The sequence below is a fragment of the Achroia grisella genome, unplaced genomic scaffold (assembly GCF_030625045.1).
Source record: "Achroia grisella isolate CSIRO2021 unplaced genomic scaffold, CSIRO_AGI_Agris_v1 utg779, whole genome shotgun sequence".
NCBI classification, from domain to species: Eukaryota; Metazoa; Arthropoda; class Insecta; order Lepidoptera; family Pyralidae; genus Achroia; species Achroia grisella.
Genome location: NW_026713019.1, coordinates 2,792,291 through 2,818,232, shown reverse-complemented (window position 1 = coordinate 2,818,232; position 25,942 = coordinate 2,792,291). Strand labels below are relative to the sequence as shown.

General features: G+C 30.1%; 1 protein-coding gene across 4 annotated transcripts in view; it reads right to left on the bottom strand.

The window, feature by feature from the left end:
• LOC131850678 (NAD(+) hydrolase sarm1) overlaps positions 1–25,942 on the bottom strand; it is a 79,243-nt gene that overhangs the window by 24,180 nt on the left and 29,121 nt on the right. The window contains exons 1-2 of one of the 4 annotated variants that reach the window (XM_059200982.1): positions 14,662–15,142; positions 3,748–3,804 (exon numbers count right to left, since the gene is read on the bottom strand). The exons of 1 other annotated variant lie outside the window; for it this stretch is intronic. In XM_059200982.1, the coding sequence (XP_059056965.1) occupies positions 3,748–3,804; positions 14,662–14,730 (126 nt within the window). In that variant the 5' untranslated portion in view covers positions 14,731–15,142. Of the gene's footprint in view, positions 1–3,747; positions 3,805–14,661; positions 15,143–25,942 lie in introns of those variants that run through there. 2 more of the 4 variants (XM_059200980.1, XM_059200983.1) reach the window with 2 other exon arrangements.

Here is a 25,942-nt window from a genome sequence, read left to right as displayed (position 1 = left end):
CTACTAGTATTAGTTAGCAAATGTTTAATTAATAAGTCTGATAACATAAACAAACTGAAGAAACTGTTTAAAATGACTAATCTGATATAGTTCTTTACTGTATCAACATCCGTTTTTTAAAATGTTACATACATTAATATATTTACTAAATTTAAAACGCATTAATTATATAATAGCTCATCTACATTCAGTTTAAGTTTTCAATCTATTAAATAATACATGTCTGTCTATCTATCTTTACGCCAAGTCGCTAACCTTTACAGGGGTAAGGTTTTTATTTATACTATGATAGTGGTAAGTAAGCATACGACCCATAATATAATAGTAAATGCTTTCCGTAGCCTATTGATACCTGTAACTTTTCTAAGCTTATGTATGTACTAGATGTGCCCGCAGTTACACTCGCGTAGAATTTCAATAAAAAATATAGCCTATGTGTTAATCTGATGTATAAGCTATATTACTGTAAAGTTTCATCAAAATCTGTTCCGTAGTTTAGGAGTCCATCGCGGACAAACAACGTGACATGTAATTTTTATATATCTTATATAATTATCTTCTTATTATATCTTATACAGATTAATTCTGTAATGTACTAATTTATATGGGAAGTAAGTCTAAAATATTATTAAAGGAAGAAATGATTTGCTTCCAAAGGAGTAAACTGTGAAGTAATGAGTGTACAAAGGACGTTACTACATCTTTTTTACGAGTATTTATCAATAGTTACATGATATTTGATTTGTTAAAGTCCCAAATTTACAGGTAAATATTCTTATTTAGTCATATTAAATTAATATTTAATATTATTAACAAATTAATTTACTTGTAATAGTACCAGTATATGCTTATATAGGTAATGGTATTTAGTACCTAAGTAAACATTGTTTACTACCTCTGTGTAGATGACTCGCCTAATACATCATTGTCCGCAATAAATGGCTTGACCTACATATTGTTTCAAGAAAAACAAAGTAGTCTAAGACAGTATAAGGATATTTATTTTATTTATTTATTAAATACAGTTGTACCAATAATATGTACAGACACGTCGTAGCAAAAAAAGGGAGGCCGTATTGCTACGCATTAAACTCACCTACTGTAATACTAAATATTTTTTATAATTTATTATTACACTAGTGACCTAAACTCCACATGCGTGTACAGCATATACTGTTCTTTAGAGAATTTTATGTGTACTCGTGTAATACATGCATACGGCCTGTATGCACTAAACTAAACTATATATTCTAAACTATACTATAGTTTAGAAGTAAACAGATTAAACACTTTGCTTTATATTATACATATGTACGATAAAATAATATAAGATGAAAATTTAATTTTACACATAAATTTAATATGCAATTTGTATGAATGTGTTTGAAACGTGTGTAATGAAATTTTATATATATTTATAGCGTGATATAAAAGTTACCATTCAATAAAGTGCTGAACATTCAAAAGAATGGCAAATTATATTGTAGACAAATAACATTACTTGGTAGGGTTTTCGTTCATTACGATACGTGATCGGTCTACCACAGTCCACAGACGACTTGTTCAAATATTCACGTTCATGTATGTACATGTCCGTAATAACAAGCGTTTGTTGAAAAAAATATCGAGAATTGTAACAAAAGGGGAAAACCAGAGTGTACTGATTAGCATAATATATAGAGAGCGATGGCGTCTCTGTATAGTTATTATCACTATGCATTATAAAATGTACAGTTATTTTGTAATTTATTAAGTTTGGTACATATATTTTCTGTAAATATCAAGGCCACTCAATACGAATTAACAAGAGTTTAAAACTACCTAAGAGTATTAGAATTATATGAAACATGTTCGCTACTTTATGATTATAACAAAATAATGTAGATATATAGAATAGAATAGAATAGAAAATCATTTATTCAAATAAACTTACATTGAAGCACTTTTGAATAGTCATAACATTTTTTTTTTTTTTAATCTACCGCTCATTCGGAATGCTGTCTCATCACAAGAAGAACAAGCAAAAAACTTGTGTGTTGCTCTTTTAAATAATTTATTCTTACTTACAATTTAAGTTTAAGTGAGTGAATACAAAGAAATAAGAAGCGCATGACAGTTAAATTATATATAAAGGGAAATTTGGTGTAATTATTTTCTTTAATAATAATACATACAAGAATATATGTGCACCATTGTAAACAAATGTGAAGAATATGTAAAACACAGTGAAATATTTAAATACCTCTATATTTCTTTGAAATGGAACACCGATTTTATGATAACAGCAACAAAACACCATCTTCAGATGCAATTACAACACTATCAAAATAAATGTAATGCAAATGCTCCAAGTATTTTGAGGGAAAAACGTTTATATTATAAAGGCCTGCATTTGCCACATATACATAATGGTTATAATACATATACAAAAACATTCTTTATCATGGCCGTTCGCGGTTTGTTTGTCAAGTGACGCAACGTATGTACATTGTGCACGCGCCGGTAGTGGCTTCACAACCATCATGTTACTCACCCATGAAAACATAAAAACTGGCAAATTGCTTCTTTCCGAAACACATGACCGTGAAAATACTCATTTGTATAGAAACTATCCAAGCAAAACATACACGGTTTTAAGACAGTTATCTAAATGTTTAATCACACTAGTGGTCGCCCAATGGTCGAAAATCAACTATAATTAATTTAAATGATAAGTTTTAATGATATTAAGGTTCTATTGTCAAATATTACTTCTATGCGTCAAATATATAGTAGTGAGTGTGATTATTTTTATTGATAATGTATTTTTTATGCATAATAAAAAAAATATATCATTCTACACTGCTTTCCTATATAAATTATAAGTGTGCGTAATTTCATACACCTCCTACTACACAATTATCGTAAAAAGGGTTACAAACTTTTTGCTTCGCGTATAATGATTGGGTATCGCATATATAGTTATTATTTGCATTTAATTTGAATAAATTAAATTTCCATTAATACTACAATATTTTATCATTATACATTATACTCCTACTCCTACATAAATTAAATATATCTAAATAATATCTTTTTCGATAACATAAGGACGAAATAAATTCTCGACGACACTCGACGTCACGCCACAGAAAGATAAATAGTTTCTTTAGTGTCGAAAGAAAGAACACAGTGATAATGGAAAAGTTAATGGCGGAGATACTTAAAAAATTCAAACATCGGTTGCCATGGTTTCTATTACAATAGATCTTGGCTTAACCTACAGTCTAATATTATAAACGCGAAAGATTGTAAGTATGGATGGATGAATGAACTACTGAACACATTTTGTTGAAATTTTACAGTAGTATAGCATATACGTAAGAATGGCCTATGTGTGGGCTATTAACTTCATGCTGGTGAAACCGCTGACACAGGTAGTAATATTATAAAGAGAAAAAGGCTGTAGGGTTAGTCTATGGATCTACTGATGAACCAATATTGATTTTTTATTCGTCGGCCTAGGTGCTCTAATGGTTTAGCATACCGTTTTATTTTTGATGGTCGCGGGTTTGCTTCTTCACACTTTATAAACATCTGTATTCATAAGTATGATTGTTTGTATCTATGTATTTGCCATATATCAGTTGTCTAGTACCCATAACACAAGCTTAGCTTGGGACTAATAGCCTTGTGTGAATTATTCTGATATTATTATTATTATAGGTATTAACTTTACCCACCACCTAAAATACCAAGACAACATACCCATCGTGCACTCTTCGTTGTATTGTCCGCAGAAAGCAATGATTCTTCCGAACGTACCTAAAACAAAGGAATAATATTTAAATAAGTAAATCCCGTATTTATCCTGTCAGTGTACAATCATGAATATAAATAATACATTAAAATTATTTTTATAAATGAAAAAATATAAAACTCTAAAAACACAGATCGTTAACACTAAATTAAGCTGATAGTCTTCGAATGCTTAACAGATCCTTATAAATCGGTAAGAACCTCGGTCACGCTTTTAAAATAAAAAAGCATCAAATCGGTAGATCGGTTTGAAGTCTTGATGCTAGACAGATGCATAGGTAGATACGTTAAAGTTATAACTCTTTTGTCTTTGGAAATTCAATATTAGCTAGAAAATACCGCTATTAGAAAGAGCCCCAACTATGCGATATGACTAATTTGAATAGAATGCGTTATCATAAAATGTTATATGCAGACTCGATGTTGTTTTATTATCTTAATCACTTTTCATTAGCAAATAGAAGAATTTACTATATGTTAATCGTTCATTCCAACTTCGCATGGGTTGATTCTGATAGGACATAAATTTTCACAAATTAAGCTAATTATAAATGCGTATCATAATATTTTGCATGGCTTAGATGAAGTATATGGAGAAGTAACAGAGAATTTTTGACAGTTATAATAACAGGTAATAATAATTAATAGGTTTAGGAATAACCTAATAAGCATAGAATTATAATATATATTATAGGGCACAAATAAAGGGTTTAACAAATAAAAGAGACATGTACGAAAAATTTAGAGTTCCATACCTATTTGTAATTAATTACTGACGTAATACGCGTACATAAGTACGCAAACAGATATAAGTAATATGTCATATGTAAATATTTTGTTATCTGAGATAAGTAGACGCTATCGAATTATTTTTGATATAAATATTACTTAAATATGTTTATTTAATGAATTCGTAACCTACATACAGGTAGTTTATAATAAATAAATTATATTCCTTGTGAGAGTTTGGAGACTAAACTCCAAACCTGTGTTACAGATACAGGTACTATAGACTAAATCTATATATAATATTTGTATAGTACCCGTTCTGTCCATGAATAGTGACGGATTTTTAAGCGTTCACCTTATTTTTACGAAGTAAAGCTATTTGTTAACACTATTATTTGATAGTGTTAACAATTATTTACTATTTAATAGTCTACTAGTAACAATATGTTTTTTCTATATAATTATCATTGTAAACAAGCTGACACGGCCTGATGCTAAGTGGTTATCGTAGCCTATATACATGAACAGCGCACGGACATCATTTTATTATTTAAAGCCCGTGATACCACTGCGTTAATATTTCTGAGGACTTCTTATCCCGTAATTTCACTACTTTATCTCACGCAAACGAATGTAGTTAATAAAGTTTACTTTTATTAAAGCTGATTGACGGCTCATATAGGAAGAACTATACTACCCACGAATACGAATTTTACAAAGTCTACCTGAATAAATAAATATATTTTATATACTAGGTTTAAGTTTAACGCTATCGTAATATGTATATAAGAAAATACAGGCAACGAAGTAATTACTGCCATTTTTTTGTTCACAGTAAGGAAATTATGTTATGTTTTGACTTCACTAATTAAAAACTGGCATGTACGAACCTGTACTATTTTCTGACGCATTGTTTATTCAATTATTGTTTATGTATTTGCGTTGGCACAGTTTTCATTCGTACTGACGTAATTTAAAGAGGTGATCTATTAGGGTTCCGGGTATTTAGACGTAGCTACAAATCGCAACACTAACTTTTTTCAATAATAATTTAAAGAAAATATGCATAGGAAATATTATTATATTAAATATCTGTATTTATTATATTTTACAAGATTTAGCTTCGATATAAAATACTTATATATTAATAATAAGTTTAACACTCCATTAAAGGGAGATATATAAAATATATACATAAACAATAATAATCTCAGGACAATTCACACAGCGCCATCTAGTCCCAAGTTAGGCTAGCTAAAGCTTGTGTTACGGGTGCTAGATAACTGATACAAATACATAGAAATATTTTTTTCATAAATACATACATATTATACATAGAAAACACCCAGACCGATACAAACAGTCATACTCATTAACACAAAATTAAATGTTTGTGCTGTGCGAGGAATGGAACCCGCGACCATCGGAAGTAAAGCGATGTGCTAAACCGCTAGATCACCAAGGCCGTCATATATAATATATATTACATTATAGAAAAGATAAAAATAACAGCTCCTGTAATTTATATAAAACTGAAATAGCGACACCGTCTCGTCCATTTCAATTTTCATTTCGGCAGGATTCACTCTATTAAACGAAAACTTAAAATTAAAGATGTAAATACTCGTCGAATAATAAACTACCTATCAAAATTTATGGGAAGGGATGAAGTAAATAATTATCAGTAGGTAAATATTGACAATAATGGAAAAACTTATTCGTTCCTATGAGAATTATATCTCCGTCTATAGTAGGTCTAATGTCAACAATTAAGATATTTGCAAACCCTACATTATGTGATTAGTAATAAATTAGTGAGGTAACGTGATTTCTGATGGGTATTATGATCGAGACGAGGTTGACTCACCAAGTTTTCTAAAGGCAAGAGTATGTATGACACATAGTTCGTTTACCTTACAATATTTGTGTTTTGCTTATTACCGATCTCTTTCAAGTATAGTTTTTAGTTCTTTATCCTGTAATTACAAATTAATATTTAGCAGTTGGGACTGTCAAATTTATTAAATAGATCGTTTATTTTATTTATTATGAATGGTAGAATGGCATACATACATTATTAGATATATTAGAAGCAAAGTACAATAATTAAAGCACTGAAACCGATCTATCACGTATAAAGCTCTAGCAACTATCAAAATTTTTGATACAAAAACGCTATTATTTATAATTTGGTGTGTTTATTTATTATTAGGTATTAAATGCACAAAGTTGCTGGGTTGCCAACTTTAAAACATTTAGCGTCGTACAAAGAAACTTAAAAAACACATCTATAATTTTGTGTATTTACTACCTATAGGTAATATAAATAGGCACTAAAAGAACAAATTGTTAAGTAATATTAACAATATAGTACTCAAAGCTGAGTATCAGAACTTAAACATTATTTATATAAAGTTTAGTCTATGAATATAATATACATTTTATGTCGCTGAAGTGATATGATATGGATTTTATATAGTGGTACATCTTTATTATATTAAGAACAGCACATTAATTGTAAGAATTAAAATTAATGTACTCTTTTGTTTCTGTTACTCCTGATCCTCGATTATGTGACTTAGAATCGCCAGAAAAGTGAGTGCAGCCAATTGGAGAAGTGCCAAATAGGTACGGTAAGGTAAGAATTATCTCGTCTAGACAATCGGTCACTGCTTGGTAGTTGTGTGGTGTCGATTCTCGTTGAAACACAGAGAGCCAGGAAGTATAATATACATAGTTTGTAATATAACACGTCCTGTCTCTCGCTTTGTGAATATATTTGATTTGCTATTTTTAAAATATGTATTCTCAAACTAATTTCACGGTATAGGTAGAGAGAACTGAGTGTCACAGTACTTCTTTTATGTGTCCTTAATTCCTCCTTTATTACGGCAGAATGCGGCCCAAAATTCCAGTCTAGGAATAAATCAGCTTTGTTACTTATTCAATGTAAATATCTCTACATTTGACCACAAATGTGCAAATGGATAATATCACAAAGTGACTGCTTATTTTAGAACGTTACATAAATATAGGTCAGGAAAGCTGTTAACATGTAATTTGGATTTAGGTCTGTGTTTTAAACAGGAAAATGTAATACAAGGAAAATAACACCATCTATGTTCTTCGTTCTAATTATACATTTGCTTTTAATGCACCGGAAAGGGATGGCTATTTACGTAATAAGCCGTTCCGATATCAGTTGGATTGAACAACAACGTATACATATGCATATGGCACATACATTTTTCATTTGTTCATTTGTTTGTTGAAGAGATTGATGGTAATGGGGATTAGTAATGGCACTAATCCCCATAACTAATATAAGCATTGTAAGGTACACGAGGAAGACGATAGGGTCTGGTCTGATCGAGGTCTGGATTAATTCCTAGTAAATATGCTACAATAGGCTAATGGCCTTGTCTTCATTTCCTTTCATTCTCCAATACGTGCACAATATCACATAATTGGTAATTTCTTAACAAAAGTCGATTATTTGTATGATGTATTCCTTACTTTCATTATGACTATTCACTTACTTGATGAATAAATATAGAAGATAGGCGTTATCGTGCTTTGAAATTCAATTAATATTTCCAGGAAGTTGTGAATATATAATACAATTTTTATAATTTCCTTCAGATTTGCAAAGGATATCATATTATACACATTAAAATACGGTACTATATTTTATGTTTTATAAAGTATTTTACTATGAGGACTAATTACAAATCTATTTGGAATTGCAAATAATCTGACTATCAAATTGATGGTAAGTGGTAATGATTCCTAGATAGACGGCCTCGATGGACTAGCGGTATAGCATAACGTTTTACTACCGATAGTCGCGGATTCAATACCTCGCACGATACAAATTTGTAGTGTAATGTGTATTAATGGGTATGATCGTTTGTTCAGCCTGCGTATTTTCTATGCATATTATGTATTTATAAAAAAATATCTCTAGTACTCATGACACAAGCTCTGCTTAGCTTAGGACTAGATGACGCTGTGTTATTTATTTACACAGGTATACTTAGCATTTCTAATACGGCTATAATATTGATTAACTGCTTTAAATTGTCTAAATATGAACTTAAAAACATAAATAGAAAGTAATAATGTAAAATCAAAATTCACCAAAAGCAGAATCGCTTTGGTATCATATAAGGCTATACGCATTTATCAAATTGTCATCAGTCGATAGTGTGGAATGAGCAATTTAATGCGACTTATGAGTCCTCGTGTAGGCTGGCGGTTCATAAGTGTGTTGTAAACTCAATAAGAATCAGGGATGCCACCTGTACGAAAATCTCCGTACGAATACAATATTTTTTGTACTTTGGTACGAAGTCATTTTCATCCTAGTACAACTTTGTCGCTACGAATATCGGTTAAAAAGTCAAATTGAGGTAATAATATATGAGATTACATCGGATTTTTTTTCGTACTAGTCCAAGTGTTTTAAGATTGGCAACCCTGACAGGAGTGGCGACTGTCCGCTGTGGGCGGCCGGAAAACTGTTCTGTAGAGTGTTATTCGACTTCCTACTTAGCGGCTCCGCAACGGAAACGCTATTTTTGGCGCCCACCAGCACTTCCTCCGAGGAAAGTTTGTTCAATCTGTCCCAATAAATGCCTACTTTAATGCATCGTTAAATGGATTCATGAGTCTGGGTCAGAGTTGTTGATTGAATTTGTAAGTTTAGGTATACAGTTATGCCCATACTTCAACTCCTCGTGCTGGTCATCTCGTTGAGGTAAATTCCTTAAAAATTTCCCTACTGTTTTTTTAAGCTCTGCATATTTTTACTTGGCTCATTACTAGTAATAAACTAATCTTATCATTTTGCTTAATATTATCATAAGGGAATATAGTAATCTGGTGCAATACTGTAATAACTAAATGCAAGTTTGGTGTAAAACGCATAAAATAATAAAGTTGCAATTTTATCTAAATTAAAAAATAAACTACAATCTCGATCTATCGACACATTGGTTACGGAAATGGATGCAACAAATGTAATATACGCAATAAACATGATGAAAACAATGTTAATAGTATGTTGTACCATAAATAGTTATAAAATCTGCAGGAAATCAAAATCCGGAAGATTCTATAAATACAATTGGCGTATGACATGCTTGATCTAGGTAGATACTAATAAATATCTAAAGAGAATTATTTTAAACCTTTTTACTTGGGGAAAAAGATAAATAAACTAACTGTAGGTACCACTTTCTCGCCTCGACCACTGTTACTCGTACACATTAATTAGCATTAATTCATGCTTTGTTTTATTTAGGTGAAAGTGATTAAATTTTGCAGATTCAGCTCTGATGTGATATAAATAGTACGTTTACAATTAATTGTATAAAACTTTCTATGTAATTTGATATTGATAGTAATTGTAGTACGGGATACATATACCGTGATTTCTGGTTCCGCTTTGTTTTCTTTATTAATGGTCTCTTTAAGAGACTCTGTTCTCATCAATCTTAATGTTTAACTCGTAATATTGTCTTTTGCGTGTATCGTGATTAAGCTACAAACATCGCGTTTATTCTTTTAGGAACACACCGTAAATTCCTGCCGCATTCTTCCTCCTGTATGGACTCGCATTGTGTCCATAATGGCATGGTGGGAATGCACCGGAGCAGTTACGAGCGGAACACCCGGTTGAGTAATTTAGCGGCGTCCATTTTTTCGTGATGCGTCAAGTGATGCGGTCAAATTTTTTGGGAATTTTTGGTAGGTTTCGGTTTATAAAGTTTATTTGACGTTTACTAATTTAGCACACTGTCGATACAAAAATATATACATTGGCACTGATGTGGATCAGTTACAAAGAATTAAATATTAAAGTAAGTTTATTAGTAAATCCAAATTATATTGAACATTTCGGCTCGCGTTTAAAATCAATAAAATTCTATTAATTATTAAAATATCTACTGCGAGTAAAGGTACCTCCAGGCTGAACTCTGGTGGTCTTTATTTAATTAAGCTTTATAATAAAATTAATAGTAAGTACCTATACATAAATTTACTAATAGCAGATGACAAAATGTTAAACGGATTAGTAGAGGAGAGCGATGTAACTTTTCAGTAGATTACTGTTTTTAAGTGCAAATCAAGATGAACTTTAGAAATAATAAATAACTAACACTACATTGCATAAATAAATATTTACGTTGGTACTAAATAATAATAGTAGTTGTAATACGGCATAGGTAAATAAATATTTACGTATTTGTCTGTTTATTCGCTTGTTCGTTCAGTTGCAATCGAAATTATAGTTAAATATCTTGTCTTGCCAAAGAAAGAACCACCTTTTTACAAGTGCATCGACCTTTTTATATTCATCATTTCAAGGTTTCTTATAAAATTATTGACCTTTTCCTTTAGTACCCAAACAATTCAGCTTTATGTATTTTCGAATCTTTTTAACCCCCGTTACAAATAGAGGGCTGTTCATAACTTTGACTGTGTGTCAATTATCTGTGACATCGCTCCATACGTTTTTTTATTATCATGCGTTTTTTTATATCTGATGTGATTAAGATGGTATTCAGCTACAATTTATAAAAACTTATTTGATTCAGGGTTCTTTAAAATTAATTATATATTAAATTCAACTTGATAACAAAACTACCGCTGATAAACAAATATTTAAAAACTTTTAACACCGCAAAGGCACATGTATTCACTATAGGAGTATACATATGCATGTACAATGTATATGTATACATACAAAGTAAGTATATATATTTATATCATAGATGATTTAAGTGCGTTTAGTAGAATCTTGTTACTTAAGCAATTTTCCAATTTGAAATCGATTTGTTTAAATTGACCCATTGACAGCGGCGCCAGCGCCAATTGATTATCACAGGAACATTATCTCTTGTGTTGATAAAAGACTCGAAACGAGTGGTGATAGCATTTCATAAAATTCCATTTCTATTTCAATGTTAACATAAATAATATCAGCCAAGCATGTGATATGGATTTGTAATATTCAGCAATAATTATGTAATAGATTTAGCAATATCGAACTTTACTACTAAATAAATAAATATCAATTCAATTTAAGCTCTCTGTATTATACTAGTATAATTTGGGTAGTAAGTATTTAACTGATTTTTTTATGAAATAAAATTACTACTTCATTTATATTTTTTGTAGATCTTATTTTAAGTTGTATACAATTTTTCTAAGTTATATACTTGAAGATTCGTTTTTATAAATATATATAGTATGTGGAGCCTCAATTAATTGCAATAGTTACAATTGTTCTAGAACTGTGTTTGTGTATACCATCTAATTGGTACATAATTTATTTTATTTTAAAAATATATTTGAATAATTATTTAATTTGAAAATTAATATTTAAACAAAACAAACCAAAACAATTTTAGCAATATATTACCATGGTAATAAATTGCTAATCGTGCAAGTCGATTTGTAAAAATGTTTTACTTTAATCTGTCAAACCCATTATTTATCTTTTTTCTGTCTTTGTCTAAATTGTCAAGACTCTACATTGCTCTACTTAGCAAACAGGATCTATTTAGTAATTCTTTCTTGAATAAATATCCTCTTATAGCCTAGATGTTAGAAATAATATAACATTGACACATACGCACGAGCATTTAAATTATAATCTCGTTTCTTGTCATGTGAATATCATTATTAAACTAAGATGGATCGTTAATTTCTCGTCCTTTGATTTCTATCGTTTCTAACCGTGACCTATATAAAGAAGGCAATCAATTATAATTTGTGCTGCAAATGGCAAGATTGCAGTAACTATAATGTACAACCATAGAGTCTAATAACTAGTCAGTCGTATGCAGTCATGTCTTATCAGACACCGCGGCAATATCAAAGTAACGTCGCGCCTCTAACGATTTCATATCTTGTTGTTCTAAAAACAAGGTATAAATTGTTTCTCCATTGGGTTTGTCCAGATGTAGGAATTATTGTACCCTTTAACCCGATGGTAAAGAAAACGCACTCTTATATTTGTGACCAAAGGTTTATTTTATTGTGTTAAATATTTGTAGGTCACAGATATTGCACAGAGGGTCTTGTGTAATGTGCTGTATGAATACGGATTCTGCATGTGAATGAGAGAGTGAGAGTGAAGGACGATTTTTGGATGATTAAGCTTTTGTAAGAGTAATACGAGTTTATACAGTAAAAGAATGTTTGTTTCGTGAGTAGATAGACATATAAACTAAGAAACTTGCATATCATAACGGCTGTTATCCCAGCTGAGGTAATAGGTTAGTTGTGGTCTAGTAGCTTATTACCATGAATTACACGCAAAAGGTTGTGTAAATTGAAATTGAATAATCATTATAGTTTCTAGGGGGAACCCCGTGAAGTGAAGTGAAGTTTCTCGTGCTCATATTATCATCCTCCAATGGCGCCCCTTAAGCGTATACCGTTATCACAGCAATCCACTGTCATACATTAAAAAAAAGTGCACTGTCTACTCAGTCTGGGATAATAGTCATGACAGTATGTTTGTGTTTTATTAGTGTTCGGGTGTTTTAAGTAATAGAAGCTCTACGGTTATGAAATTGTTTTGCTTTGTTATTTTCAGGCGCCAGAACTACTAATGATCATTTTGTGTTTCGCAGAATCCCAGCAAGGCCGAATATTTACAATATAGGTTGAACAAAGTAGTTTAGATGCCCGCTGCTTTTAGCTAGATATGACTACTAAAACTTTACTGTAATCAAACTGTTGTGTTTACATTTTAAATGGAGTGACATTTTCATCATATGTAACTAAAACAGTAAGCACCTATATATAGAATATTGCACAATTAAATATATTAATTTATCGTAGGTGGTTATCTATATAATATGATTTGATTAGGCTATAGGTATCTACATAATATTTAAATTGGTCGCTTATCAATTAGTTCCGGTCCAAATATATTGTTGTAATTGCCATAATCTTATAAAATATTACATTTTTGATAAAATACAAATTTTAATCGCATCTAAGAAGGAAGTAAACAAAAAACTTGTGGTATCATCTTTTAGGTTAGATGTCGAAAATATATTCCTATTTTTGGTTCAGAGTGGGTATAACAACGCGAACATTTTTTTATAATAGAAATATCTATCAATATATCTATACTAAAATTAATTTGAATATTTGTAAGGAATAGAAACACATAATAGTGGACGGATTTTCATAATTCTTTTACCAACAGGGAGTATTGTACTCTATATTTTAGCTGGACATCAACGTGAGCTACAGCTAGTACGGTATCCAATGTATTATCAAACGTCTTTGATGTATTAAATAATTATTATTTAGGTATAAACTGCCATGAATATAACAGTTCCATATTATTTACTTTTCATGTATGGCGGATACCATTATGATAACAAGTGTATCTTGAGTCTATACTCGTATGTATGCATAACGGACGATTGTTGAGTTGATTACTATTTTTTATTTGGATAGATATTATGGATAAATTCATGTAGAGTCTGGGGGTCTAATCTTTGGGGATTAGTTTTGTATTGTATATATAATCCGAGTGCGTTCCTTAAGAAATTCCTATTTATATATTTTTAGAACTATAAATGTTCATCTAAAAATTGTTGGATTATATGGTATGGTATTAAAAATAAAATAAAAAAAATAAGTATGAATACTACGGCTTGTCTATAAGATTAGATCTGTTTTTAGTTCTTATTAATAAAAACAAAAACGGCATCCATAAAAATAGTTTTTCTAAATACTCTCGACAACGTATAATTAATTAACTTTAATCGCGGTCTTCATTTGGAGGTCGGCTGGATATTCCGCCTAAAGTTTGATTTTTAGTGTAATATTTTATCTCTGACCAATTCTTGTTTTGTGAAATATTTTGTAATTATTAGTGCGTATAATCAAATTTAGAATTAAATTCAAATAAATTATATATTTTACAAGAAATACTCACAATTTTATACCGAAAGAAGTCTTTATAAAGTGCGCTTTATTCTCGACGCTCTATGTACTTATGTTACTGGTATAACCATTATTTATTTATCAATACTTATTAAAATTCGTTTCTCCACATGACACAATGTAAACATTTATATATACAGTTAATTTCCTTACCTTCTTAGGGTAGAAGACTTTCGGTTGACAAGTAGAATACGAAGCCATGTCAACTTTAGTAACAACCATAATTTGATGCGAACTACTTAATCCGGCACTAGCACACACCAGCCTAAAGAAACGATACGCAAGACAAATGAAGATGTATTTCTTTGTATTCTAGAATTTTCGACAGTCACGTGTTCGGCTGTGAGAGCGATCTGATAGTAACGCTTTATGATTATAATTGTTCGAGCACGTATTGAGATCGTAACGAAAGTTTTTGTCTGACTCGATTTTCGTCGCAATAAACTTTTAATCCTTGGACGCGGCGCGACCACGTCACCGTCGCCGCGTTGTAATATCCGGTAACACGCTTCCTTTTACAAATTTAGAATAACACGTTTAATAGAAACAGTAAAATATCATCCGAAACACTCATAAGATGTCGCAGTCACATTTTAACATCGCCGCGTTTGTGCACCAACAAAGACACGTTACCCATGCTATGTCTCTTTTATAACTGAATTTTCGTCACGTACAACTGTTGCTTTTATCAATTCAAACCGCCGCCCCCCGCGCCGATCTATCCGTCTCTTTCACTCTACAGTTTGGGCAGTATATGACGTATGCATCAACCTCTAGTAGTAGAGACTACTTCTACAAGTATGTAGATACATACGTAATGTTTGCGAATTCTTTACCATTCCGATTTTAATATGTTGATAATAGACTAACATCAAAATTATTATGTATCTACTTGTAGTAGTAGAGCCGCTCTTATACAGTACATATTAAAATCAGAATGGATAAGAATTAATGGGTCTACATATTGGGTATTATAATTTCGTTTGCTAAGGATAGCAAGATATAAAATTATATCCTGTTTAATAATTAATATATAAAGTTATTATAATAAATTTTGGATTTCGGAAATTCAAACAACAGAATTTTCTTTTGGATAACTTCATAGCGCTTTGGATAACTTTGGATAACTTCACATAAGTGTGACTCTACTCTACTTACATGAGTAATTTATGATAATATGGAACTCTTTCCTCCTTATTCATAGACTCTAAAATCTTCATTAAATTCGTAATATTAGGATGGGCTTCGGAAATTTAAACAAAAGGAGAGTTCATTTGTATAAATGAACAGCGCACTTATGTGACTCTACTTATATGACTACTTTAAGATGATATGGATCTCTATTATCCTCATTCATAAACTCTAAAGTCTTTATCACATTCGTAATATTAGAGTGTTTTGTCACTTTTACTATGTAATATTATCTTATCCGTTCTTTTACTGAGGTAGAGTTTGTAAGGAGTCCTCTTTCTGTGTATATTTCAGCCGCCAAGCAGTTTGCTTTGTAATCTGTGCTTCTGCTGAAGGGTAGTAAAGCAGTGAAATTAAAGCATAAATAATACAGCATCTCAGTTCTAAGGAAAGCGAACTAATAAGCCTCGCATAACGATAACGTGATGTCGTAGTGATGCTTATGTAGTCCATCTATTGTATATAGGCCATTTCAATTCTTTGTTTGCCATTCCAATTTCATATAACATCATATAATACATGTAACCCAGCCAACGGCCCACCTAATGGAAATTGGTATTGGTATCGGTTCGGCAAATAGGTAAGGCAGAGGTACTCACACAGATAACTTTATAATATTTTATATACAGTTATAAAACCTCGCTAAAAATTGATACGATTCTCAAGAGCACCTTGAAGACACGTAAACACTTTGCTTAGACAAAAATAAATTTACACCAAATGCAATATACCTAATCATTTGTCAATTTGATGTCAGATACCTTGTTTTAATTAGAATCTGCTAATTTGGCAAATAAAACTAATCAACAAAAAATCCACACCTGTTTGTATGTGTTTACAAACAAGTTTACTGAAATTTAAATGAATATCAATTTTATTATATTCTATTTACATTCCAATATAGGCGTAAATTAAAATTAATGAATGAACTTAACATCACAAGTAATATATGTATATTCACACGTTATGAGTAAAGTTCTTCGTACAATAATAACGTATCTACGCAGTAGCATATAAAGAAAATTTTAAAATCTTTCTTATAATTTATAAATATATTCGTTTTGAAATATAGTATAAATTTTAATTTGTTTAGAAATATGTTATTTTATAAATCAGGATTTTTTTATATCCTTTATATTTTTTAAATTACTGTTAAAATGAATATAGCTGAAGTATCTATGGACCTAAAGTTACTAATGTCTTTGATTTTACAATATAATAAATACTGAAAATCAATTAAATTTGCAATATATGTCTACAATAAAGCAATTTTAATACAAATAATTTTATGCTTACTGGTCAGCCAATACTTCAATGGCACATTATAGAGAAGTAGTATGTATCCAGTGGAATATAACTGGTCAGCCTCCAATGGCGCATTAGAGAAGTTGAATCTATTCAACAAACCAGCTTAAGTACTCGACTTATAATGCACCTACATCCTACACCTACCCCCCAATCTACTGTAAGTATTCGTATGCATTGTTTTGCACAAATATTTGGTATATTTCTGCACAAATATACCAACACTATTTGAAAATAAGTTCATTGATTGTTGAAGACTGAACTGAAATTCGAGTTCATTTAAATTTTGAATGAAAATTAAAAACTTATCAAACTTGTTAATTCACTTCCGTGTTCAAATTTACTCCAAACACAGTATAATGTTTTAGTCATTTTAAAAATGAATCAAGTTGATAGCTACGTACTTGAATTATGTCATGGTGAGTGATTAAGATCACTGGTCAGTCAGACGCATGACGATGTTCAAAGACACAGTTTATTTTATTTCCGAGTTTGAGGTGAGTGTGAATGTAAGTAATAATAGTTGTTGGCGCCTATTCGTTTGGAAATAGAAGAAGATGACACATTGGTGGCGTCGAGGCGTGCTCCTGTCGCCGTCGGGCACGGCGCCGTCTTTCGTTTCCCTACCAAGGGGCTGGTTGAAGTTATTTAAGACCTAACTCTCAGACATTGCCTGTCAGGTTTACGATGCTCGGGTAACTTCCTTACGTCTAAACTTTGAACATTTACTTTTCAGTCGCAATAACAAAAAAAGAATAAAACTATGCAGTTTTAGGTATAAATATTATCAATATCTCCATGAAGGAGAATATATTCTGAACGATAAGCAGGTCCTTGAACTCATATTTATTGCCTTTGACAATATTTCCCAATAAATAAGACTGCACATGGTTACTTTAAAGATGTCAACTAAATAGACATACAAGTGGTATTCAGGCACCATTCATATAAGGAATATATTTCTATTAATTATTTTTTATAACACAAGTATAGTATACAGAAAATATCTGACATAAGTTTTAAACATACATTCTTTACTTATTTTCATATACATATTTTTATTACTCTCACCAAGTTTGCTTCTATTAATGGCAAAATATCTATTTTCTTTTGGTTTTGTATATTTGAAAATAAAAATAATTGATTTTTATTAATATTATAATATATAATTGTGTTAGAAACACACAAATCAGGAAATTTTATCTAATTTCAATCCTAAATATTTCTGTAACAAAGTAACAAATGTCTAGTAACAATTAAAAATAGTCATAGTAGTAATAACTATACCTTATGATTATTTATTAATTGCCAAAGAGGCACTGAAGTTAATAAAGGAGTTATTAATTACGTAGAACAAATTTGATCATATACCTATTTATAATATTTAAGAATACGGTTTTAGGAGCTTGACTTAAAGTCCATTCATACATAAGGCCACTATGGGTAACGCAAATCATATTTTTAATGAATTTCATATTTAATTAGGTGCTGTTATGAACGTAAGCCGTTTGAACATCTGTTGATAGCGTCTGAATTATAACATCAATTTGAATAATGACGTAAGCAGAGTTGTTGTTAATAAAGTATTAATAAGATGTGATATATGTAATTATCATGACTCTTGGTGTAGGTAAGTTCGTCTAATACGGTTTAAAACTGTCAATTAATAGTGCAATAACACCTTTTTAACAGCTTTTAAATCACTCACTGTCTTCAGCGTGTCACTACGTGTCGAATACAAAAATCACACTTTTTTTATAGGCTAACCATATTTTGAACTAAACTATAGATGTCAGATTATTATGGAAAAGGTACAAGGTATTCGTATTGCAAAATTATAGATATTAAGATAAAAACAAAAGGGATACATGAGACAAAACCTTGTGCTCTATTATTTAAAATTTCAATATGGATATTTTTTTATGTGCTCATATTAGACATGTATCTACAACAATATGTTAAATACATATTGTTGTTATACATACATGTTAAATACATGTCTAATATAACAATAACCCTAGATAATTAACACCGCGCATCTAGCAGCAGAAATCAGAGCTTATGTTATGGGTACTAAAGAAACCAAATATCTAAGACAACTTAGATATTTGTTTTTGTAATAACATACATAATACACATAGAAAATACTCAGATCGATACAAACATTCATGATCACTGAGGAATACAAATATTTGCACCGTGCGAGAAATCGAACCCGCGATCATCGGGAGTAAAGTGGTGTGCTAAGCTGCTAAACCACCGAGGCCGTCAAATTTGTATCTGTTCTTTACTACCAATACAAGGTCCGCTAAGATTGGGAGTAGATGGCGCTGTGTGAATTATTCTGGGTTATTAATGTTATTACATTATAATTAATATAAATAATTATATATTAAGAACTGTATTCTTATATCAAATCGAATGTATATTCTTCAATGTATGCCTTATAAAAAGAAATACACCGTTGTGTACAAATCTATATGTATGTACTGTTTCAAACATTGATAAACTTTTATAAGTGTGTGAGTGTGTTGTGAGGTTTAAGTATACTTGCAAAGCTTGTTTGAATCTCATAAAGTATGTAAAATGTAGCTAACGCTATGTTAGTTCGTAAGTAACTATGGTACTTTGTACACAGAATCTTAAACATCTAAAGTCTCACAACATATTTATGAAAAAACTACTACCAGTTTTCTTGACCATTGTTCTTAGATGTATCTACACTCTAAATATGGCGAAAAAATATAAAACAATTATTTATAAATGACATATATTAAGCTAATTTGAATAAATACTATTTACAAAGATAAGCTTAATAATGTAAATTAATTATGGGGGCATCTTTCTATATGTATATATCTAGGTCTTGCCATATTTCTTTTGGTTAATGCACAAAATTTGTGACATCTCTTTTAATTATATTTTATATTACGTGGCAGAAGTAAAATCTGTTTATTTGTTTATATTATTCAATTAAAAATAGTATAGAAAGTAGGCCATATGATTTAATATGAAATGATACCTGCATGCTGGCTATTTTCGTAGAATACTTGATAGAAAATAAATTTCCTTTGAAATAATACGCCACTGTCTTCTTAAGCTTCATTGCCACTAAAATGTACATCAATCGAGTAAACTTTGTCACGTCACGTACACAACACACGGTTCGCCAACGACTGTGACAATACTTCAATATTGTCACCAAGCGAGCACATAAGAATATTATTAAAATCAGCAATAATCACGACCGACTTTTTTCGCATCTCTGCATTTTGTTTTATTGTGTTATGCAATCGTCAATTACGACGTCAATATGATTTCTCTTTCTATTCAGCTTACTCTCAAGTGGTTTAAGTGCGTTGATTGTAGACAGCAATAATTTATCAACTATACACTTGTTTACAATATTTTGCTGATTTTCTGATATGGTAGCAAGGTGTAACACTTTTGATAATTTTTTGTTAAAAACATTATAAGGGTTCCTGGAAAATGTTGACGAATGAATGGATATGCAAAATAAAGCTGCAAAATTTACAACTATAAGCAAAGGCAAAATTTTGTCACAAGTTGTTTATCCATTTGTTTATAACAGCGCTATGTTAAGTAATTAGAGATATTTGTTTTAAATATGTTCTGAAATTTGGTAAGTTTAAAAAATTAAAAAAATATCAGCAAGAGATTTGAAAATTGATGATAAAAGTGTAAAAATAGAGTTGCCAATAAAAATGCGAAATCATACGATTATGATATGTACATGTTTATCTTCATAGTTTTTGAGTAGAAATATCAAAAATATTTGTAGATAATAAATACATAAATATTTAGAAAGTTATAATATAACTAACATATTTTTGAGATACATATAAAGCCTCTACAAATGAACTGACCTAATAATTATATTAATGTCTAGCGCCTCTTTTTTGCAGGTATGATTATTTTGTAACTAATTATAAGAAACTCATACTATCATATATCTAAGGAAAATAAAAATTTATATATGTTCAGAACCCTCATTATGAGCCCATGTCGCATTTTAGGTACTATGTTCTATTTAATTCAGCTTACTGCCAGGTCACGGATTGGTATTCAGCAATAGAAGCAAAGGCCATATTCTTATATGTATCGTATTTGTTGTTACATTACAAAGATTTACTATATTCCTATATTATTTTATAAAATAGGGGTTACATGATGGATTACACGAATATGATGTATGCAATGGTAAACGATTACTGTAGTGTAATAACGCCTGAAAAACTAAAAATATAAATTAATTGTGCTATTATCCAGCAAGAATACAGAAGAATACTTTTGTATAGAAAAAAAAACGTTTCCTCTTAAGAACCTTCATATACTCTTTCAGAATTATGAAATAATCTCTAGAAAAACCCTCGGCAGGTGAATTTATTCCGCAATCCAATCGTTCGTGTAAGGAAATTCTTCTGAAGCCTCACTGTACTTGATAATACATATTCTTGTTTGTGAGGACTAATTCAATTTTGATGGGAAGACGTGAGACGATAGAGGTAGCTGCAGGTGTGTATAAGATTATTATAATGATATGATTATTATATGTATATGTAAATTTAATAAAGTATATATAATAGTACAGTCTATAATACATGTGTTAGAGCGACGGTCATTGCACCGGCGGCACTGAACACGGTTTCGCTTTTATGTGAACAGTGTGTGTGCATTTTGACACCGATAAAACGCATTATCAAGCGTATCATTTATTTATTAATCAATTTTAAAACGATTTGACGTAAGTTATGTTTATTTATCAATCGAATACTTGGTGTATATATATTTAGTCCAATAATAAATAACATGACATTTTACGTATAATAATCGTAATGAAGAAAACTGTATATACAAAATAAAATAGTACTATTTGATAGATATAGAAAAATAGATGGATGTTTGTTACTCTTTCACACAAAAACTACAGAACGGGTTGATGAAACTGTACAGCTTATATAGCTTAGGTATGCATCGGAATAACATATAGGCTATAAATTTCATGTCTGTGAAACTGCGGGTACAGATAGTAATATATCAAGATATATACAATTTTAAAAATAAAAACCGCTACTGAAAATGATTCATTTATGAAGTTTTTATGTTCGCTTGTCTGTTTGTGATTTAACTGTTATTTAATGATTCACTTTAAAAAAGTCCCAAAGTTTTAAAATTGATCTTATTAGCTTTTTTATCCATTATAATTGTTAGTGAATTGTGAGTCTTGTTTGTTAGTAACATTGAAATTATTATTTTATAATATAACTTAATTTTATCAATTTATTCTGTATTGGGAGACCATCAGATATATCCAGATTCCATCAGTATAGTCTCCATCAAAATTGGCTGTAGGTCGTTGATAATATAACTAGGTAGGTTGCGTATAAATAATACATTAATATATATTGTAACGGAATTTTGACCTTTAGTTTGTAAAGTATGCATCACTGCAACTGAAAAGTGATTACGATCAAATATGGTAATACTCTATACTTATTTAATACCATTCAAAATGTTTAATGCGCCTTAAGGGATCTTGCACCAGTTTCATTGTAACCATAGAAATTGATGTTATACGGTTGCGCCTATACTAACCTAACGCACGCTTAATAATAAAGTGGATAAACTCAAATATTTAAATTTTTGGAAAATCTATAAAATTGCAGAATCGATAATCCAAATTGCTGTTTTTATTGATAAATAACGCGAATTATGGCTAAAATTATAGTTTTAACAGTATAAACACGATAGATTTTAATCATGTTTATGTAAAAAGTCACGTTTTTTGTAGGGTGCAGAAAAAAATATATATCACTTATAATATTTTAGAAATATTTTAATTCAACAGTTACATTATTAATTTGTGTTTATTAATATATTATATTATTTTTTAAGATCACATAATAACAATAGATAATGAATTTATTAAAATTGTAATGACAATTATAAAAATTAGAAGTATAGCGTTTATTTAAAATTAACAATTTTCTTTATATATGTATATATATATATGTGTGTATATTTCAATATAGTATATATAATGTAATAAAAAATATACAAAATGTAAATCGACAAAAAATATTATACTATAATATAAATACACTTACACATGTACCTTACGTTGATGAATAAATTACAATAAGTATTTAAATATAAAATATCAGAAATCGACTCTAAAGCTTTTATTGTTAAGTAAATTTTCAAAAAACGGATTTTTATTTAATACACTTTATAATCAAGTAATGACGCCGTATTAACACCTGAATGTAACATTTGCTTAATGAACAGATCAACTTACTCAGTAAGCAATGTCTGAGTAATCAATTCTTTATCTAGCACGAGCTCCCAGAGACAGCAGAAATGGAATATGTTTGTTCATAATTTTATGTTTGTATAATGTACCGATAGCAAAAAAATTAAGTAGATACTTTAGTATAGCGACAATTTCAACATAGCACAATATTTGTTGTTTAATTTGGTTACTGAGGACTGAAGTTATACTAAACATTATCAACAACATAGTGTATCGGTTTGTTTTACGGATGGAAGTACTAATTTCTCAGTTTGATAATGATATGTAAATGCGATTTTTGGAGTTTACGTACCAAGTACCTGTATTGTATCAGGTACTTGGTAGGTAAGCTAAACTCCAAAAATTTAATATTATTATTTTCTTTGAAATAATTAAATAACTCTTATTCGTAAATCCTAAAAGAGGACTCTCTTTATTTAAATCTATTGATTTGTATTGTATAAGATAAGACATATTTATATTATATATAGCTTAAAAAAAGAAATAGATTGGTAGTAGATACTAGCTCTACCACTATTTACTTGCTCTAATTTCTGACTTATCTTCTAAATTAGGTATAAATTTTATTCTACTGTTGGTATTCAAAGAAAGCTGGTATTTTATAAACATAGGAAGGCAATTACTAGAGTCATTCATAGACTGCTCGAAAGGTACTTATGGGATGCTGTTGAACGGAAACAGCGTTGTAGGAGCACCGCGTCATAGGAGGGTTGACTGTACATATTAGGCCGTACGGAGAAATAATAAAAATATGATCATACATATGTAAAATCTATATATTTATATTCATTGTCGGTACAAAATCTGCACTGTAAACAAACTAACACACTAATAGTATTGAAAGTTATTATCTGTGCTATAAAAATTATACGTAATTTATCTTACCTAAAAGTATTGTCATAAATAATACTTACTTTCTTACTTGCATGATTATGTTTTTACTAGGTGTACCCTGATCGAGGGAAACAGAACGTGTTGATATCGGCTTTTATTACAAACGCCTTATTCATTACAGGTCACGTGCTATTAAATATTGTAACGATATTTATGATTTATTAAACTTGTACATTTTATGCAATATCACGTCAGTGACTTAAAATACCTTTCAGTTAGCAACAATTTTGTTTTAACATTTGAAGTAATTTGAATATTTAATGTAATGCCACAAAAAAATAATGAAGATTTTGAGAAATAGTGTCATTGCAACATGTTTGCGCTGCGGGATGGATTATTCCGCGGTATTTTAATACCTACTTTTGTTTTATAATTTTTATAAGTTACGCCTATTTGGAAAATTATTATATTATTATATTTGTATCCATATACTTAGATGTATCAGTTATCAAAATATTTTTATTCTATGAACAGCAGTCTAAAGGTGCGTTGAATCAAAACATGCCTTAGACAATCATTCTAGGCTAGCTTTATTAGTAAATGCAAGGAGATCTGAACAAAACATATGGCAAGGTTCCACGGTGCCGAAGTGTCGTTGAACTGTTTATATTATTTATCGATTAGCAATCTATTATATGTACATATCTTATTGTATACGAGTATACTATTACTTTCGACGCGTTAAATCATTTTCTTGTCTTCATCCGAGCCGTTCCCATAAGAATTGATAAAAATGCTTAGTTATTGATCGTCTCTTCCAATTTAAATAACTGCCTATTTCTGCTTTATACAATAATTTACTTGAGGCTTTTTGGTCAGTAAGTGTACCTTATTAAAAACAGTCATGGAAGAATCTAATTAGTCAGTATTAACATTTAAAAATGGAGATTTAACATGCATGCGTGGATTTTTTGTTAAATGTCAATGGGATTAATATCGAGTTTCACATTCATATACATGTAGTCCACGGTTTTTAATAAATACCAGGGCGGCCGTTAGCCAGTTTGCCAATCCTGTTAATATAATAAAGAAAAACTACAATACATATGTGCTATGCGTTTCAAAGAACTAAAACAGCAAATCTGTTTGTTTGAATATCTTAACAGGTACACATTACCGCGTAATGTCTGCGAGTGCAATCTACTACAGGACATCCCAATAGAGTCGACATAAAGTTATTTGTTTAAGTTTAGTGTCCTCCCACGTACTGTGGGATTAGAATATTGTGGCTTTATTGTCCAACTCATTGCTCACTTCCACTGCTTTAAAGACCGCTACATGATACGAGAGTAACAATCTCACATCATCTAATGAAAGTATTGTAGATGCTGTATCTATTATAGAGAACTTATTTTTTTCTATAGATTACTAGATGTGCCTTTGTCTGCTTTTTTCAAGAGAAAAAAAAGTAAATCCGTTCTTGCATGCAATCTAATTTATCTTTACTTCAAATTTCAATAAGATTCGATCACCCGGTTTAACGTAAAAATATACTAAACAGACAGGCATACTTTAAAGTTTATAATATTAGTATGGATCATATTCATAATATATAGTAGGTATACCAGCTATTTCAATTTGATAGTCTCGCGAAAATTTAACATCAGTGAATACCGTGAAACATCTACTGGTAAAGTTTACCAAATATATCGGATTGGTTACGTTAATTTTTTCGATATTGTCAATTTTTAAAAATCTATAATTTTCATA